The sequence below is a fragment of the Oncorhynchus mykiss genome, chromosome 24, assembly GCF_057628025.1.
Source record: "Oncorhynchus mykiss isolate SJ-2025 chromosome 24, ASM5762802v1, whole genome shotgun sequence".
Taxonomy (NCBI): Eukaryota; Metazoa; Chordata; class Actinopteri; order Salmoniformes; family Salmonidae; genus Oncorhynchus; species Oncorhynchus mykiss.
In genome coordinates, this window is record NC_143045.1 from 26,467,631 (window position 1) to 26,488,599 (window position 20,969).

General features: G+C 43.1%; 1 protein-coding gene across 1 annotated transcript in view; it reads right to left on the reverse strand.

Annotated features, from left to right (window-relative positions):
• LOC110504071 (serine/threonine-protein kinase NLK) overlaps positions 1–13,302 on the reverse strand; it is an 82,235-nt gene extending 68,933 nt beyond the window's left edge. The window contains exon 1 of the mRNA XM_021582889.3: positions 11,450–13,302. Coding sequence (XP_021438564.1) covers positions 11,450–11,886 — 437 coding nt within the window. The 5' untranslated portion in view covers positions 11,887–13,302. The remainder of the gene's footprint in view (positions 1–11,449) is intronic.
• Positions 13,303–20,969: the final 7,667 nt, after the last annotated feature.

Below are 20,969 nucleotides of genomic sequence, written 5' to 3' on the forward strand. Positions count from 1 at the left end.
TCAAGCCCATGTGTTACCCATTCTTCTTTCAATGCATCACTAAAAAGCTATTATTGAGTTTATTTTATTTTTACTGGGACAGTGCACATTAATCAACGTTTCAGTAAAAGTGCCGGTTTTAGCCAGCCGGCTAATTTTCGACCGCAGTCCCTGGGCAGGTTATTAAAAACAATTACAATAACAATAGAGACAATCAATGAGCAGTGAGCACACGCAGCATAGGACAAGCAAGACATAGCATGCACACAGAGCAACATAGGACAAGCAAGACATAGCATACCGACAGAGCAACATAGGACAAGCAAGACGTAGCATACCGACAGAGCAACATAGGACAAGCAAGACGTAGCATACAGACAGAGCAACATAGAACAAAAAACAACAAGACAAAATCCATAAAAGCAACAAAGTTCAATGAGCATACAACTCATATGCAAGAAGTATTGCCCAACTGGCATTTCAAGTATAATAGAACTTTACTAGCAGCACAGTGGACATTATTAACTGCCAGTTGGTCTCAATTGACAAACACTAGCTAATGTGGCCTATTGCTACAGAGAATTGAGCATAATTGTTTAGAGCTTCATTCAGATTCAATAATTATTCTTAAAAAACACTTAAATGAATGACTATTTGCACCGTTTCCTGTATTGAGACACTTATGGAGCCAGATAATGCTTTAAAAAATGTGTCCGTGCCGCCCCGGGAGGGACTGTAGTGGTAGAAGCGGGAAGAGTACGAGGACGACAACACATGTCAGAGAGGCAATCAAACGCTGTCACGCAGGAGTCTAGGGGGAGGTTCTACTGTTTTTGAACATTGAGTAGCGATTGTCAAGGATGCACAGATATTCCAAAAAAGGTTTGTACTGACACAATGTTTAGATTATTTGTTTGCGACATGTGATCTATAGCTACGAAGGAGCTTCATCAGCTATTTATTTGATTGCGTGGTTTAAATAATGTGAGAAAACGACAACATATTTGGTGAGAACCACATCATAGGGGTACAACATCAATGCAAGCTCTTAAAGCTGCAATAGCCTACATTGAGTGTACTTTTCAATTATAGCATTATTCAATCTGCAGTTTTTCTTCGGCTATTTATCCTGTTACAAGTAATATTTACATGTAAATATTATATTTGGATTATAATTATGTATTCGTGTTATCGTGTTAACTAAATGCAATCTACTAGCTTCCTAAATGGTATGACTTGTCCTGAATGATGTAAACATAGTAATGTGAATAGAAAGGAGTAGGGCAACATTTTCTTAAAGTGATCTGGCAAAAGAGAAGAGTCCTCATTCAAAGGCAAGGGTAGTGTGAATACCACGAGAACTGATTTATTTAACTTTTTTTCACCCCAAATTTGTTTCACTTTCAAGAGGACTGAGATTAGTTATTTTAAAAGAGGACTATATGTGAAAACACCCTTAGACGCTAGGCTCCCCTCTTCCTCTTCCTCATAGCCTTCTAAATTGATGGCCTTATCTGCCCATCTCCTCAGGATGCTGTAATCAGCAAAGTCTCTACCTCTCCCTCTGTACAGTGGGCCAATGTCCAGGGATATAAATATTACTTTAGCTCTAGCATGCATGGATCACAGAGCACACTGGGCTAAGCTGGCACGTTAGTCATGGGCATTCCCAGCCCTCCTCCATGGAAATTCCACAAGTGACAACCAAACACTGAGTCACGCCAGCTGGTCACCAGAGGTGACCACAGCTGGTACGTTTTGCTGTATGTGAAGTAGAGGTAGACCGATTAACCAGAATGGCCGATTAATTAGGGCTAATTTCAAGTTGTCATAACAATCGGTAATCTGCATTTTTGGACACCGATCATGGCCGATTACATTGCACTCCACGAGGAGACTGCGTGTCAGGCTGACTACCTGTTATGCGAGTGCAGCAAGGTAAGGTGCTAGCTAGCATTAAAGATATCGTATAAAAAACAATCAATCTTAACATAATCACTAGTTAAACTAGTAACATAATCACCCATGTGTAGTTATCTAGCTTGTCCTGCTTTGCATATAATCGATGCGGTGCCTGTTAATTTATCATTGAATCACAGCCTTCTTCGCCAAACGGGTGATTTAACAAGCGCCTTCGTGAAAAATGCACTGTCGTTGCACCAATGTGTACCTAACCATAAACATCAACGCCTTTCTTAAAATCAATACACAAGTATATATCTTTAAACCTGCAAATTTAGTTAATATTGCCTGCTAACATGAATTTCTTTTAACTAGGGAAACTGTGTCACTTCTCTTGCGTTCTGTGCAACAGAATCAGGGTATATGCAGCAGTTTGGGCCGCCTGGCTCGTTGCGAACTGTGAAGACTATTTCTTCCTAACAAAGACAGCCAACTTCGCCAAACGGGGGATGATTTAACAAAAGCGCATGTGCGAAAAAGCATAATCGTTGCACGAATGTACCTTACCATAAACATCAATGCCTTTCTTAAAATTACAGTGCCTTGCGAAAGTATTCGGCCCCCTTGAACTTTGCGACCTTTTGCCACATTTCAGGCTTCAAACATAAAGATGTAAAAATGTTTTTTTTTGTGAAGAATCAACAACAAGTGGGACACAATCATGAAGTGGAACCACATTTATTGGATATTTCAAACTTTTTTAACAAATCAAAAACTGAAAAATTGGGCGTGCAAAATTATTCAGCCCCCTTAAGTTAATACTTTGTAGCGCCACCTTTTGCTGCGATTACAGCTGTAAGTCGCTTGGGGTATGTCTCTATCAGTTTTGCACATCGAGAGACTGAAAATGTTTCCCATTCCTCCTTGCAAAACAGCTCGAGCTCAGTGAGGTTGGATGGAGAGCATTTGTGAACAGCAGTTTTCAGTTCTTTCCACAGATTCTCGATTGGATTCAGGTCTGGACTTTGACTTGGCCATTCTAACACCTGGACATGTTTATTTTTGAACCATTCCATTGTAGATTTTGCTTTATGTTTTGGATCATTGTCTTGTTGGAAGACAAATCTCCGTCCCAGTCGCAGGTCTTTTGCAGACTCCATCAGGTTTTCTTCCAGAATGGTCCTGTATTTGGCTCCATCCATCTTCCCATCAATTTTAACCATCTTCCCTGTCCCTGCTGAAGAAAAGCAGGCCCAAACCATGATGCTGCCACCACCATGTTTGACAGTGGGGATGGTGTGTTCAGCTGTGTTGCTTTTACGCCAAACATAACGTTTTGCATTGTTGCCAAAAAGTTCAATTTTGATTTCATCTGACCAGAGCACCTTCTTCCACATGTTTGGTGTGTCTCCCAGGTGGCTTGTGGCAAACTTTAAACAACACTTTTTATGGATATCTTTAAGAAATGGCTTTCTTCTTGCCACTCTTCCATAATGGCCAGATTTGTGCAATATACGACTGATTGTCATACCTCCTCAGCTGTAGATCTCTGCAGTTCATCCAGAGTGATCATGGGCCTCTTGGCTGCATCTCTGATCAGTCTTCTCCTTGTATGAGCTGAAAGTTTAGAGGGACGGCCAGGTCTTGGTAGATTTGCAGTGGTCTGATACTCCTTCCATTTCAATTTTATCGCTTGCACAGTGCTCCTTGGGATGTTTAAAGCTTGGGAAATCTTTTTGTATCCAAATCCGGCTTTAAACTTCTTCACAACAGTATCTCGGACCTGCCTGGTGTGTTCCTTGTTCTTCATGATGCTCTCTGCGCTTTTGACGGACCTCTGAGACTATCACAGTGTAGGTGCATTTATACGGAGACTTGATTACACACAGGTGGATTGTATTTATCATCATTAGTCATTTAGGTCAACATTGGATCATTCAGAGATCCTCACTGAACTTCTGGAGAGAGTTTGCTGCACTGAAAGTAAAGGGGCTGAATAATTTTGCACGCCCAATTTTTCAGTTTTTGATTTGTTAAAAAAGTTTGAAATATCCAATAAATGTCGTTCTACTTCATGATTGTGTCCCACTTGTTGTTGATTCTTCACAAAAAAATACAGTTTTATATCTTTATGTTTGAAGCCTGAAATGTGGCAAAAGGTCGCAAAGTTCAAGGGGGCCGAATACTTTCGCAAGGCACTGTATTTATTTATTAAACCAAATTGAACATGTTTCATTATTTATTTAAGGCTAAATTGATTTGATTGATGCATTATATTAAGTTAAAATAAAAGTGTTCATTCAGTATTGTTGTAATTGTCATTATTACAAATAAAGAAATAAAATAATTTAAATACAATTTTTAAAAATTAAATACAATTTTTAAATAAAATCGGCTTTTTTGGACTTCCAATAATCGGTATCGGTGTTGAAAAATCATAGTCGGTCGACCTCTAATGTGAAGACAGGTTTATGTGTGGAAGAGTCTAGAATGACTACTATGTCTGTAACAAACCAGTAAGAACAGTTGATTTGCAGGTAAATATGAATCCCTAGATCCCTATTCTCAGCATAGGATCCCGAGGAGGCCGATGGGAAATGTGCTCACAACCAAATGCAGCGACTACTAGAGAAGCTAAAAATAAACATGAGGAATGTGTTAAGTGCCAGGCCTTTAAATCAAGATGTCATCTTTGGCAGTGCATTTTTAATTAACACGTTAATTTTCCCAGGATGAGAGGGACATTGTGTCAAGTATTTGTCATCCCTGCTTTAGCAAAGCTAGAGACTCTCTGATTTAGTAGTTTAACATTCATTTGAGTTCTGCTTCATCCTCAACAATTACATTTGAAAAAAAATACAATCTAGGGCCGACCAATTGCTCCGATTACAAAACATTCACACATGACACCTGACATCAGACAGTGTGTTCTCTCGGTTGTGAGGCTTCTTTCTCTTTAGCCGATCTTGGCTGAGAAACGGACAAACCAAACAAACAAACATGGAGAGAGTTGTTTTTAAATTTGATTTGAGCGGCATGTTGTTTATAGAAGCCAAACCCCCTAGTTACATGACCACCACAATCTGGACCCCCTCTGTCCTACTAGGAACATTCTGAAACAGCTGTTGATTGCTGTTATGAAGTGTGGCGCTGTGGACAGGGTCAACGAGGCCTGGGATAAGCTGCCAGTCGCAGGTGACTGACTGTAAGGTTAAACAAGCATACATCCATAACAGTATTTCCCTCCATCCACCCCAGCAGTACTTCAAAAGGTAAGCCCTGCGCTTGCCGCTGTTCTCAGTCTGTGCATCTGCCAAACGCAGGCCTCATAAGAGCTGCTTCTGACTGCCACGGCTGCTGCTACTGTAGAGAGAACAGGCTGTCTGAGAGCCTTTCATGCTCAAGGTACTACAAGCCTCAGGCAGCCAGTCTACCGGCTTCATAATTATCCCAAAAAACAAAGACATTACAGTGAATGAAGCTGGCAAGTCAATGGCTAACGTAGGTAATCTGTAAGGGGAAAGGGGTGTTTTGTTTTTGACTAGGACACAACTAGATACACACAACCTTTGAAATGATGATGCTGTGTTGGTGAACTTTAAAGTTGATATTGAGCTGCAGATATGGTGGTGTGCTGTGCAAGGGTCATTGTGAGTAACAGAAGGTCAAAGGTCACTGTAAACGCAGCACTCCCTTCATGTCAGCCCTGGAATCAGTGCTGTTGGATAACGTGTGGATTACCAGAAGCCCAGTCAGAGACGAGCTACACAGTGCGTCCTGAATAAGGTGGCTTTACTATGAAATAACTAACTGCAGGCAGGACTAGCTTTTTCTTAAAGGTTGATATAATAAGGTTTTCAACAATGTATTCGTTTGAGTGTTCTAATATTTTGATACACTTAGTCTCTTATTTACCCAGGTATTGTACCTGAAGGTTAACAATTAAACAGTTAAATTAACTGATGTCATCCTTAATCGTTCATTGATTGTCATTCACCTCCCAATGCTTCTCTTAAACTCATTCAACAGCGTTTGTAGGTTAAACCTATATCACCTGCCCTGCAAAGACTTCTGGGAGAGTGATCTGACCAGTTTTTGATCAACATCTCAATGCAGGTCACAGAGGCCAATGTGTCTGACGGGGTAAGGCAAGAGAAATCAAGAAATCAACTAAATGTATTGAACTTATTCGAAAATTCATAAAATTTGCCCAAGTTAATCATAAGACATGAACACAATGCATCAGTGGTTAGATATTTCCCTGCAACTTTCTGAAAGAGCACAGGAAGGCCCATGGGGCGGCAGGTAGCCTGGTGGTTAGAGTGTAGAGGAGGCAGGTAGCCTAATGGTTAGAGTGTAGAGGAGGTAGGTAGCCTAATGGTTAGAGTGTAGAGGAGGCAGGTAGCCTAGTGGTTAGAGTGTAGAGGAGGCAGGTAGCCTGGTGGTTAGAGTGTAGAGGAGGCAGGTAGCCTAGTGGTTAGAGTGTAGAGGAGGCAGGTAGCCTAATGGTTAGAGTGTAGAGGAGGCAGGTAGCCTAATGGTTAGAGTGTAGAGGAGGCAGGTAGCCTAATGGTTAGAGTGTAGAGGAGGCAGGTAGCCTAGTGGTTAGAGTGTAGAGGAGGCAGGTAGCCTAGTGGTTAGAGTGTAGAGGAGGCAGGTAGCCTGGTGGTTAGAGTGTAGAGGAGGCAGGTAGCCTGGTGGTTAGAGTGTAGAGGAGGCAGGTAGCCTAATGGTTAGAGTGTAGAGGAGGCAGGTAGCCTAATGGTTAGAGTGTAGAGGAGGCAGGTAGCCTAATGGTTAGAGTGTAGAGGAGGCAGGTAGCCTAATGGTTAGAGTGTAGAGGAGGCAGGTAGCCTAATGGTTAGAGTGTAGAGGAGGCAGGTAGCCTGGTGGTTAGAGTGTAGAGGAGGCAGGTAGCCTGGTAGTTAGAATGTAGAGGAGGTAAGTAGCCTAGTGGTTAGAGTGTAGAGGAGGTAGGTAGCCTATTGGTTAGAATGTAGAGGAGGCAGGTAGCCTGGTGGTTAGAGTGTAGCGGAGGCAGGTAGCCTGGTGGTTAGAGTGTAGCGGAGGCAGGTAGCCTAGTGGTTAGAGCGTTGGGCCAGTAACCGAAAGGAAACATTACAGAAACAATGCTAACCAAACAACCGTCTCTTGCATTAATAAGCAATGAAACAACAAAGGACATTCCTAACAAACAGCACCTCCTGCACAAAATATGAAGACAGACATGTTCTACAAGCTCTACTGTCCTTTGTTGACAGTCACAAAAACATGATTTTATTCTAAATGTTACCAATATCTAATGCTACTTACAACTATGTTATTCACAGAAGCAAATTGTATGGTTTTGTAATTGCTTTGATAACAACAAATACCCGTAGGACTTTAGAGTAAAGTTTGGTTGAGAAGTAGAGAGAGATCAGCTGGGTCCAGGACGGACGGACGGACAGACGGACGGAATCAGAGTGGAGACAGCTTCTCAACAGGTGTTCTTTTATAGGCTGCTATCCTAATCTCCTTTTGTACACTGATCTGAAAACACAGGATAGGTGAAAGAAAGGTGGTTGAAAACTACTGGGATTTTGATTTCCAAAGGGATGAATACATGTTTTTTTCTGCAAATAAAATGTTTTCCCTTTTCTAGAGTTAAAAGAACACAGGCAGTGAATGAGTTTGAAATTAATTTCTAAATAAAGATTTTACTGATCATCTTCGTGAAGTCGGCCCGGCCCCACTTTACAATAACAACCTCTCCCTCGCCCACCACAAATAATAATTCCCAACCATTATGTAACTAAGATTCTTTGCTTCCAAATCTACAGGACAACTATTGGAAAAGAGATTTGACTCTCAATCATGAGTTGCTGATGACCTTTGTTGTTTTTCTAAATTAATTTCTGCATCTGCCCATATGAATCATTGTTTTTCATTACTGATGTTTCCATGACATTTATAAACCATCTATAAGTATTTTCATGACTTTAGAATTCATGAATGTAATGAACATGTTTGGCCAAAAGTCTTGAAGTTTGCAACATGCATGAGTCATGACATGAATAACCTAACTAATGGATAAACACTCAATGCAAGACAAAATACTCTCCTTGCCCGTAGGAAGGGATTGGCTACACCGCCATGTGCTGTCAGTTTTAGAGCCCTTGGCTTAAGCGTACAGTTAATGAGAGATAGCCAAAGGAATTAAAATTTAACCTGAGAAGCCAAATTCCATCTGGACTGTATGCAGTTGAGCACATGACACAAGCTCTCTAATGCCAGGGCAAAGCCAATTTACTCCACGTTTCACAGCTGCACGCATCGCTGAGCACTTACTGCACTGGAGGGCACTCCGAGAGAGATGGTCCACTGATAACTAATAGCCCCCTTTTGCAGGTTTCCTGCCCCGTATTTTGGCACTAGTCTGGAATGGATAGCCATGCAGTTACTTATGCCTTTAACCAGACTTCTAACATGGTGTTGAAGGGAGCCACCACTGCTTCGGGATATCCCTGATCATGTGACTGCCAGACCAGCACTGGTGTTGGTCTGCTCACATGCAGCCTATATAGTCCGTTTCTATAGATTTTTAGGACAAATATAACTTAAATAAACACTACCATTCCTTGAACACCTGGCTGGAAAACTGACATAGTGCAATGATTCATTAATAATTGGAATTTAACCAATAGAAAACCATTAAATTGTTGACGTTTGCCAGTTCAAACTAAACCTCACACCAAGCTTTGAAAACATCCTCCTCATTCTGAAACTGTATTTTCAAGATTCATATTTAGTGCTGAAACCACATTGGACTGAGTCTGAGTGGAAGTTTGTTTTTCAAATGAGAAGCCTAGAGAGCTCAGCTGGATGGGTCTCTGGGAGGGAGTGGCGAGCTCCTAAAAACCTCTGTGCCTTCAGTGAGTGCCGAGCTATAAATATCCAGGCGGGCAGCAGCGGTGCAGATTAAAAATCAGACAACGAGCAACAGGAAGTGATTTTGAGGAAAGGTCAGGCTAAGATTACAGAGGCAGTCGTAGCGGGGTGGGTCTAGTGTTGCTGGGGATGCACTGAAGAGGAGGAGCAGGAAGAGGAGAAGGAGGAAGATGGAGACCCTGACCAATGGTGTGCGCAGCAAAAAGAATACCACAAGCAGACCTCCTCACCCTGCGACTCCAAACATAAACCCAGCCAGAGATCCTATATATGCCCAGTCCCTTGTCACGTGATTGTTTTCAGATCAGAGGAGGGTAAGCAATAGGGTGAAAGGTTCTCTAGGTCCATTGGAAGACTAGGTGGCCAACAACATATTGCTTAAATACCTATAGGACGATTCCATGCCAGAAGAAAATATTTTCGGAATCTCCGATTATTCAGGCAATTCTCACATAGAAACAGAATTGGCAGGAAGGATGTTTGAAATGCTTTTTACATTTGTACAACACATTTTATTTTTAAAATCATGATGAAAGTGGCCCTTTTTAGACATATACACTGAGTGTACAAAAAATGAGGAACGCCTGTTCTTTCCATGACATAGACTGACCAGGTAAAAGCTATAATCCCTTACTGATGTCCCTAGTTAAATTCACTTCAATCAGTGTAGATGATGGGGATGAGACAAGTTAAAGAAGGATTTTAAAGCCTTGAGACAATTTGGATTGTGTATGTGTGCCATTCAGAGGGTGAATGGGCAAGCCAAAAGATTTAAGTGCCTTTGAACAGGGTATGGTAGTAGGAGCCAGGCGCACCTGTTTGAGTGTCTCAAGCACTACAATGCTTCTGGGTTTTTCAAGCTCAACAGTTTCAAGAATGTGTCAAGAATGGTCCACCACCCAAAGGACATCCAGCCAACTTGACACAACTGTGGGAAGCAATGGAGTCAACATGGGCCAGCATCCCTGTGGAACACTTGACACCTTGTAGAGTCCATGACCCAACAAAGAACTTATGATCCGTGAACCATACATGATACAGACAACATCTTGGTATAATTACAGTGTGATCTAAAATATGGATTATGTCTAGATTCTGAAATACACGTTTTCATTCAATTATTCAACATTAAAACTATTAATATGAGTCTCTGAAAACTCCCCTTTTTGATTTTGCTTATTTTTTAGACATATTATTTGGAACGATATACTCTTCAAAACGCATACAATTTCCAGAGTGGGTTCTCTGGTACTTTTAATGATATGACCCATTTTATAGATAGAAATTGATATTATACATCATTAACCAATCACAACCATCCCTTAGGATTGCACATTCAGCAAATCACCAGAAGAGAGAGTGCCATTTAAAAGCATTTACTATTCACTGTGTTGGTGGTGCTCATTGATCAGAATGTCAGAATTAGCAGAGCCCACTCTGGAAATGTGATGTACTTGTAGAGTATACTGTTCCAAACAATAGGTTTTAAAATGAACCAAATCAAAAATGGCTGTTTTGAGATATTCATATTAATATTTGTAATGTTTAATAAATTTGTGAAAATGTGTATTTCAGAATCTAGACATGATCCATATGTTAAAACACACTATAAGGAGTATAATGACACTAGACGTTGTCTGTATCGTGTATGATTCACAGGTCATAAGGTCTTACAGGAGGCACGTATAGGTTTGAAAAAGGGCCTAAAATGGCCACTTTCATCATTATTCAAACGTTAAAAGCATTGTCAAACATTTTTATGTGAGAATTGCCAGAACAATCTGGGATCCCAAAATGATTTTCCACTCCCACTGGCATGGAGTCACCCTATATGGCCCCTTGAGATGGGCAAATACAGAAAGGGTAGCTTAAGGAAGTGTTTGGGTTGTTTTTAGAGGGGAGAAAAGAAACAGGCAGGTAGAGTTTGACTGGGGTGAGAGATGACTGACCACTGACATGTTCGGAGACACACAGGACATTTGCTGAGTGATAACAGTGCTACTGTAATACTGTAGTAGTAATAACAATGTTTTGCACAGGTAGCAACTTCAAGGCCCACCAGAATTCACACGTGCGCTGTACCTCAAAGAAGTGAAGAGTGCAATGTAGGCCAACTAATCTATTTCCAAAACTAAGGCCCTTGAACATGGCCAGGTTGAGAGCCCTGGCCCCTTGATGAGAGCCCAGAAACAGGTGAAAGCATAATCCCAAACCTTAAGAACAGTTGATCGGTTAAATCTGTGGATGTTACCCCCAGAACAGATCACTGAAGCAGAGAGCAGTGTATCAAAAGCCATTTCCCCCCCACCTTTACACTCACATGTTGCACCTCAACCATAGAAAATAAATAGGCTTCATAAACTCCTAATCAGTAAATAAAGATAACTCAGTTGAGGTTTGCCAGATATAGGGGAGGTGAGTTAGGTCTCACTTCTGAATATGTTTGGCCTGTGCTTCCACCTCATGGGAAACCAAAATGTTGAATAACTAACTGTTACTGACATAATCACAACATAGGCCTACATATGGATTCATATCTAACTTTGTAACCTACTAAACAAGGTCAGTACACGTGCACACGGCATCACACATTCTTAGACTAATCCAGCAGGGAGGTAAACATATTTGTAACACTTACCAGACCACCCCAAAAGCTCCATAGCCGATAGGTCTGTCGGGCTCTATGTCCAGCTGCGGCTGTAAGTGGTGTGAGTGTTGATGGTGGTGGTGAGCTTTGACAGCCGCAGCTTGAACTTGGGCAGGTGCGGCAGCCGCTGCCGGACCGGGGGCTTGTCCAGGAGCTGGCGAGGGAAAGTATGGTTGCTGCTGGCTCGGGTTCAACATTACCGCTGCCGCTGTAGAAGCGTGCTGTTGTACAGGGTGAACAGCGGCGGCAGAGCCAGGGTGTTGCAAGTGATGCTGGCCCGGGTGGTGATGGTGGTGGAGATGGGGAGGTGGGAGATGTGGCAGTTGGTGGTGATGGTGCGGGTGATGGGCAGAAACTGCCGAGGCGCCACCGTTGTATGCAGCCATCATTTTTGCGGCATTGGCAGCCGTTGTTCCGCACAGAGCCATTCACTCAATAACAATCAAAAAGAAAGGAAATGGAGGGAAATATGGGTGAAAATTGGCCGTTTATTTTACGCGAAAATATCCCAGGTGAAGATATGCTATGAGATTGGGCAGATGGTGTTTAACTGATAATTTGGTTGTGACCCGATGTATAAAATCAAAATCAAAAACTCTTGAAACGGTTTGAATTGAATAAACATGTCAGCTATAATTCTGAGAGCAGCCTCATCATTACACGGATCTGACCTACTTATTGTAATGTCATTTATTTCCGCATGCACTGACAGCAGATAGGCTACCAAACTGTAACAATAATTAATATGTAAATGCAGTGCACCTTGTCAAAAATGTCAAATAAAAATGCGACAGAAAATAACCCGCACCCCCCACAATAAATAAATTATCCGCGGCCCTAGATCTCCCTCATGTTGGAAGTGGCGGCACCCTCTCCACTGACGAAACTCAAGTCAATTTCCCCTAATTGATATGAAAAGAGAAACCGATATGTATCACATGGGAAATAGCACAGCATTCATCTTTCAAATGTACTCAAGTTTTCCATATTGTCTGGTCCACCACCGCTGATGTTCCACAGCCTTTGCTGCATGCAATTTGCAGAAGTTATTCGGCTTTTAGGTCACGCTACAGTTGCTAGCTTGATAGCCACTTGTATTCGGCGTTGCAAGAACAGTGTGGTATACTTCAAACGTTCCGCATATAACAACAATTCCCATATTATGGAGCAGTGGGCTGCGAGAACAAATATACCCAATCAAAGCGAGAACGCGAACGAGAGGTGTTATACAATGTTGCCGTTTACGCCGTCTTGTAGAAATGGGATATGGACCGTTGTCCTCCCTCAGATGTCACATTTCCCGTTACCCCAGACTCCAGACTCCAGAAATCTAAATCACGTTGGTAAAATTAGCTATCTTTTTTTCCTGGAACGAGAAAAACAAATTATTCCGACAGCACAGTCAACTTATTTTCCCCATTGGATCCAGTGTGTTCAGTTTGTTCCGCACACTATCTCCTTACGCAGCACACACATACATCCATTAAAGGAAAATATGAATAAAAACGAAAAATATTAAAAAGTCCCTTGTATTTAGAAAACAAGCTGCCAGTTTTGACTCCCTTAAGCCGGATGGTGCTGCCCGGACCTAAGAAGAAACAAGCACAGCCAGAGTCCCCGACCAGTCAGTGATGGAAGGATGTCCAATCAAAAGAAGAGTCTGACGTTCTTTATGTTGTTCAGCCAATCAGTTGGATCCAGATAGCAACCGAGGAATAACCACAAAAGTCAAAGCCTGTGACACTAGAAACTATCGCCATTGTGGAGATCTAGACTTGTAGGTGCAGTGAAATATGAATGGAACAGTTGAACCCGAATGGAGAACATGAGCTCCAGTTGCTAATAGAGATTACGTGAGGAGCGCGACCCAATCATTATCCTCTCAACAAGGACGTCCTCTTTTACGCACAGTGATAGACATGGGATGTGACCAATAACTCCTTACGTCTCTTCATATATCGCAAGGGCTTTGAAAAGGACATTCAGTAGGCTAGCCTATATACTATCTATGCATATGCCCCAAAAAATCTTGCATTATTTCATAGCCTACATGTTGTGATTATATACTCTTACTAACAGTATTACACGTCAAATGGACAGTCACACAAAACACATTTGTCCATGACTCCCCCTGACAAAACATTATCAATAAATAAATACAAATCGCAGCACCCCTACCCCCAAACTACTTCCCATGGCTATAACTATAGTCTCTCTCTGTGTCTGGGGAGTAGGTTTACTATAGTCTCTGTCTCTCCTTCTGTGTCTGGGGAGTAGGTTTACTATAGTCTCTGTCTCTCCTTCTGTGTCTGGGGAGTAGGTTTACTATAGTCTCTCTCTCTCTCTATCTGTGGAGTAGGATTACTATAGTCTCTCTCTCTCTCTGTGTGTCTTGGGAGTAGGTTTACTATAGTCTCTCTCTCTCTCTCTCTGTGCCTGGGGAGTAGGTTTACTATAGTCTCTCTCTCTCTCTGTGTATGGGGAGTAGGTTTACTATAGTCTCTCTCTCTCTGTGTGTCTGGGGAGTAGGTTTACTATAGTCTCTCTCTCTCTGTGTATGGGGAGTAGGTTTACAATAGTCTCTCTCGCTGTGTCTGGGGAGTAGGTTTACTATAGTCTCTCTCTCTCTCTGTGTATGGGGAGTAGGTTTACAATAGTCTCTCTCTCTGTGTCTGGGGAGTAGGTTTACAATAGTCTCTCTCTCTGTGTCTGGGGAGTAGGGTTACTATAGTCTCTCTCTGTGTCTGGGGAGTAGGTTAACTATAGTCTCTCTCTCTGTGTCTGGGGAGTAGGTTTACTATAGTCTCTCTCTCTCTCTATCTGGGGAGTAGGTTTACTATAGTCTCTCTCTCTCTCTGTGTGTCTTGGGAGTAGGTTTACTATAGTCTCTCTCTCTCTCTCTCTGTGCCTGGGGAGTATGTTTACTATAGTCTCTCTGTTTGTCTGTGGAGTAGGTTTACTATAGTCTCTCTCTCTCTCTGTGTCTGGGGAGTAGGTTTACTATAGTCTCTCTCTCTCTCTCTGTCTGTCTGGGGAGTAGGTTAACTATAGTCTCTCTCTCTCTCTGTGCCTGGGGAGTATGTTTACTATAGTCTATCTCTTTCTCTGTCTGTCTGTGGAGTAGGTTTACTATAGTCTCTCTCTCTCTCTCTCTCTCTGTGTCTTGGGAGTAGGTTTACTATAGTCTCTCTCTCTCTCTCTGTGCCTGGGGAGTAGGTTTACTATAGTCTCTCTCTGTGTCTGGGGAGTAGGTTTACTATAGTCTCTCTCTGTGTCTGGGGAGTAGGTTTACAATAGTCTCTCTCTCTGTGTCTGGGGAGTAGGTTTACTATAGTCTCTCTCTGTGTCTGGGGAGTAGGTTTACAATAGTCTCTCTCTCTGTGTCTGGGGAGTAGGTTAACTATAGTCTCTCTCTCTGTCTGTCTGTGGAGTATGTTTACTATAGTCTCTCTCTGTGCCTGGGGAGTATGTTTACTATAGTCTCTCTCTGTGTGTCTGGGGAGTAGGTTTACTACAGTCTCTCTCTGTGTCTGGGGAGTAGGTTTACTATAGTCTCTCTCTGTGTCTGGGGAGTATGTTTACTATAGTCTCTCTCTGTCTGTCTGTGGAGTATGTTTACTATAGTCTCTCTCTCTCTCTGTGTCTGGGGAGTAGGTTTACTACAGTCTCTCTCTGTGTGTCTGTGGAGTATGTTTACTATAGTCTCTCTCTGTGTCTGGGGAGTAGGTTTACTATAGTCTCTCTCTCTTTCTGTGCCTAGGGAGTAGGTTAACTATAGTCTCTCTCTCTCTCTGTGCCTGGGGAGTATGTTTACTATAGTCTCTCTCTGTGTCTGGGGAGTAGGTTTACTATAGTCTCTCTCTCTTTCTGTGCCTAGGGAGTAGGTTAACTATAGTCTCTCTCTCTCTCTGTGCCTGGGGAGTATGTTTACTATAGTCTCTCTCTGTGTCTGGGGAGTAGGTTTACTATAGTCTCTCTCTCTCTCTGTGTCTGGGGAGTAGGTTTACTATAGTCTCTCTCTCTCTGTGTCTGGGGAGTAGGTTTACTATAGTCTCTCTCTGTGTCTGGGGAGTAGGTTAACTATAGTCTCTCTCTCTCTCTCTGTGTCTTGGGAGTAGGTTTACTATAGTCTCTCTCTCTCTTTCTCTCTCTGTGTCTGGGGAGTAGGTTTACTATAGTCTCTCTCTCTCTGTCTCTGGGGAATAGTTTTACTATAGTCTCCCTATCTTTCTGTGCCTGGGGAGTAGGTTAACTATAGTCTCTCTCTCTGTGTCTGGGGAATAGTTTTACTATAGTCTCTCTATCTTTCTGTGCCTGGGGAGTAGGTTAACTATAGTCTTTCTCTCTCTCTGTGCCTGGGGAGTAGGTTTATTATAGTATCTCTGTCTGTCTGGTGAGTAGGGTTACTATAGTCTCTCTCTCTCTCTCTCTCTCTCTCTCTCTCTCTCTCTGTGTGTCTGGGGAATAGGTTTACTATAGTCTCTCTATCTTTCTGTGCCTGGGGAGAAGGTTAACTATAGTCTCTCTCTCCCTGTGTCTGGGGAGTAGGTTTACTATTGTCTCTCTCTCTGTGTCTGGGGAGTAGGTTGGCTATAGTCTCTCTCTATCTGTCTGTGTCTGGGGAGTAGGTTTACTATAGTCTCTCTCTCTGTGTCTAGGGTGTAGGTTTACTACGGTCTCTCTCTGTGTCTGGGGAGTAGGTTTACTATGGTCTCTCTCTTTCTGTGTCTAGGGAGTAGGTTTACTAAATTCTCTCTCTCTGTGTCTGGGGAGTAGATTTACTATAGTCTCTCTCTGTGTCTGGGGAGTAGGTTTACTATAGTCTCTCTCTCTCTGTCCGGGGAGTAGGTTTACTATAATCTCTCTCTCTCTGTGTGTCTGGGGAGTAAGTTTACTAAGAACTCTCTCTCTCTCTGTGTCTGGGGAGTAGGTTGGCTATAGTCTCTCTCTCTCTGTGTCTGGGGAGAAGGTTTACTATAGTCTCTCTCTCTGTGTCTGGGGTGTAGGTTTACTATGGTCTCTCTCTCTGTGTGTCTGGGGAGTAGGTGTACTGTAGTCTCTCTCTGTGTCTGGGGAGTAGGTTTACTATAGTCTCTCTCTCTCTGTGTCTGGGGTGTAGGTTTACTATAGTCTCTCTCTCTCTCTCTCTCTCTCTCTCTCTGTGTCTGGGGTGTAGGTTTACTATGGTCTCTCTCTCTCTGTGTTTGGGGAGTAGATTTACTTTAGGCTCTCTCTCTGTGTCTGGGGAGTAGGTTTACTATATAGTCTCCCTCTCTCTCACTCTCTCTCTCTCTCTCTGTGTCTGGGGAGTAGGTTTACTATAGTCTCTCTCTCTCTCTGTGTCTGGGGAGTAGGTTTACAATAGTCTCTCTCTGTGTCTGGGGAGTAGGTTAACTATAGTCTCTCTCTCTGTGTCTGGGGAGTAGGTTTACTATAGTCTCTCTCTCTGTGTCTGGGGAGTAGGTTTACTATAGTCTCTCTCTCTGTGTCTGGGGAGTAGGTTTACTATAGTCTCTCTCTCTGTGTCTGGGGAGTAGGTTTACTATAGTCTCTCTCTCTGTGTCTGGGGAGTAGGTTTACAATAGTCTCTCTCTCTCTCTCTCTGTGTCTGGGGAGTAGGTTTACTATAGTCTCTCTCTGTGTATGGGGAGTAGGTTTACTATAGTCTCTCTCTCTCTCTCTGTGTATGGGGAGTAGGTTTACTATAGTCTCTCTCTCTCTGTGTCTGGGGAGTAGGTTTACTATAGTCTCGCTCTCTCTCTGTGTATGGGGAGTAGGTTTACTATAGTCTCTCTCTCTCTGTGTCTGGGGAGTAGGTTTACTATAGTCTCTCTCTCTCTGTGTCTGGGGAGTAGGTTTACTATAGTCTCGCTCTCTCTCTGTGTATGGGGAGTAGGTTTACAATAGTCTCTCTCTCTCTGTGTGTCTGGGGAGTAGGTTTACTATAGTCCCTCTCTCTCTGTGTGTCTGGGGAGTAGGTTTACTATAGTCTCTCTCTCTCTGTGTGTCTGGGGAGTAGGTTTACTATAGTCTCTCTCTCTCTCTCTGTGTATGGGGAGTAGGTTTACAATAGTCTCTCTCTCTGTGTGTCTGGGGAGTAGGTTTACTATAGTCTCTCTCTCTCTGTGTCTGGGGAGTAGGTTTACTATAGTCTCTCTCTCTCTCTCTCTGTGTCTGGGGAGTAGGTTTACTATAGTCTCTCTCTCTCTCTGTGTATGGGGAGTAGGTTTACTATAGTCTCTCTCTCTCTGTGTGTCTGGGGAGTAGGTTTACTATAGTCTCTCTCTCTCTGTGTATGGGGAGTAGGTTTACAATAGTCTCTCTCGCTGTGTCTGGGGAGTAGGTTTACTATAGTCTCTCTCTCTCTCTGTGTATGGGGAGTAGGTTTACAATAGTCTCTCTCTCTGTGTCTGGGGAGTAGGTTTACAATAGTCTCTCTCTCTGTGTCTGGGGAGTAGGGTTACTATAGTCTCTCTCTGTGTCTGGGGAGTAGGTTAACTATAGTCTCTCTCTCTGTGTCTGGGGAGTAGGTTTACTATAGTCTCTCTCTCTGTGTCTGGGGAGTAGGTTTACTATAGTCTCTCTCTCTGTGTCTGGGGAGTAGGTTTACTATAGTCTCTCTCTCTGTGTCTGGGGAGTAGGTTTACTATAGTCTCTCTCTCTGTGTCTGGGGAGTAGGTTTACTATATTCTCTCTCTCTGTGTCTGGGGAGTAGGTTTACAAAAGTCTCTCTCTCTCTCTCTCTGTGTCTGGGGAGTAGGTTTACTATAGTCTCTCTCTCTCTGTGTATGGGGAGTAGGTTTACTATAGTCTCTCTCTCTCTGTGTCTGGGGAGTAGGTTTACTATAGTCTCGCTCTCTCTCTGTGTATGGGGAGTAGGTTTACAATAGTCTCTCTCTCTCTGTGTGTCTGGGGAGTAGGTTTACTATAGTCTCTCTCTCTCTGTGTGTCTGGGGAGTAGGTTTACTATAGTCTCTCTCTCTCTGTGTGTCTGGGGAGTAGGTTTACTATAGTCTCTCTCTCTCTCTCTGTGTATGGGGAGTAGGTTTACAATAGTCTCTCTCTCTGTGTGTCTGGGGAGTAGGTTTACTATAGTCTCTCTCTCTGTGTGTCTGGGGAGTAGGTTTACTATAGTCTCTCTCTCTCTTTGTGTCTGGGGAGTAGGTTTACTATAGTCTCTCTCTCTCTCTGTGTATGGGGAGTAGGTTTACTATAGTCTCTCTCTCTCTGTGTGTCTGGGGAGTAGGTTTACTATAGTCTCTCTCTCTCTGTGTATGGGGAGTAGGTTTACAATAGTCTCTCTCGCTGTGTCTGGGGAGTAGGTTTACTATAGTCTCTCTCTCTGTGTATGGGGAGTAGGTTTACAATAGTCTCTCTCTCTGTGTCTGGGGAGTAGGTTTACAATAGTCTCTCTCTCTGTGTCTGGGGAGTAGGGTTACTATAGTCTCTCTCTGTGTCTGGGGAGTAGGGTTACTATAGTCTCTCTCTGTGTCTGGGGAGTAGGTTTACAATAGTCTCTCTCTCTGTGTCTGGGGAGTATGTTTACTATAGTCTCTCTGTGTGTGTCTGGGGAGTAGGTTTACTATAGTCTCTCTCTGTGTGTCTGGGGAGTAGGTTTACTATAGTCTCTCTCTGTGTCTGGGGAGTAGGTTTACTATAGTCTCTCTCTGTGTGTCTGGGGAGTAGGTTTACTATAGTCTCTCTCTGTGTCTGGGGAGTAGGTTTACAATAGTCTCTCTCTCTGTGTCTGGGGAGTAGGTTTACTATAGTCTCTCTCTCTGTGTCTGGGGAGTAGGGTTACTATAGTCTCTCTCTGTGTCTGGGGAGTAGGTTTACAATAGTCTCTCTCTCTGTGTCTGGGGAGTAGGGTTACTATAGTCTCTCTCTCTCTGTGTCTGGGGAGTAGGTTTACTATAGTCTCTCTCTGTGTCTGGGGAGTAGGTTTACTATAGTCTCTCTCTCTCTCTCTGTGTATGGGGAGTAGGTTTACAATAGTCTCCCTCTCTGTGTCTGGGGAGTAGGGTTACTATAGTCTCTCTCTCTCTCTCTGTGTATGGGGAGTAGGTTAACTATAGTCTCTCTCTCTGTGTATGGGGAGTAGGTTTACAATAGTCTCTCTCTCTGTGTCTGGGGAGTAGGTTTACTATAGTCTCTCTCTCTGTGTCTGGGGAGTAGGGTTACTATAGTCTCTCTCTGTGTCTGGGGAGTAGGTTTACTATAGTCTCTCTCTCTCTGTGTCTGGGGAGTAGGTTTACAATAGTCTCTCTCTCTGTGTCTGGGGAGTAGGTTTACTATAGTCTCTCTCTGTGTCTGGGGAGTAGGGTTACTATAGTCTCTCTCTCTCTGTGCCTAGGGAGTATGTTTACTATAGTCTCTCTCTCTGTGTCTGGGGAGTAGGTTTACAATAGTCTCTCTCTCTGTGCCTAGGGAGTATGTTTACTATAGTCTCTCTCTCTGTGTCTGGGGAGTAGGTTTACAATAGTCTCTCTCTCTGTGTCTGGGGAGTAGGTTTACTATAGTCTCTCTCTCTGTGTCTGGGGAGTAGGTTTACTATAGTCTCTCTCTCTGTGTGTCTGGGGAGTAGGTTTACAATAGTCTCTCTCTCTCTCTGTGTCTGGGGAGTAGGTTTACTATAGTCTCTCTCTCTGTGTGTCTGGGGAGTAGGTTTACTATAGTCTCTCTCTCTGTGTCTGGGGAGTAGGTTTACTATAGTCTCTCTCTCTGTGTCTGGGGAGTAGGTTTACTATAGTCTCTCTCTCTGTGTGTCTGGGGAGTAGGTTTACAATAGTCTCTCTCTCTCTCTGTGTCTGGGGAGTAGGTTTACTATAGTCTCTCTCTCTGTGTCTGGGGAGTAGGTTTACTATAGTCTCTCTCTCTGTGTGTCTGGGGAGTAGGTTTACAATAGTCTCTCTCTCTCTCTGTGTATGGGGAGTAGGTTTACAATAGTCTCTCTCTGTGTCTGGGGAGTAGGTTTACAATAGTCTCTCTCTCTCTGTGTGTCTGGGGAGTAGGTTTACTATAGTCTCTCTCTCTCTGTGTGTCTGGGGAGTAGGTTTACTATAGTCTCTCTCTCTCTGTGTGTCTGGGGAGTAGGTTTACTATAGTCTCTCTCTCTCTCTCTGTGTATGGGGAGTAGGTTTACAATAGTCTCTCTCTCTGTGTGTCTGGGGAGTAGGTTTACTATAGTCTCTCTCTCTGTGTGTCTGGGGAGTAGGTTTACTATAGTCTCTCTCTCTCTTTGTGTCTGGGGAGTAGGTTTACTATAGTCTCTCTCTCTCTCTGTGTATGGGGAGTAGGTTTACTATAGTCTCTCTCTCTCTGTGTGTCTGGGGAGTAGGTTTACTATAGTCTCTCTCTCTCTGTGTATGGGGAGTAGGTTTACAATAGTCTCTCTCGCTGTGTCTGGGGAGTAGGTTTACTATAGTCTCTCTCTCTGTGTATGGGGAGTAGGTTTACAATAGTCTCTCTCTCTGTGTCTGGGGAGTAGGTTTACAATAGTCTCTCTCTCTGT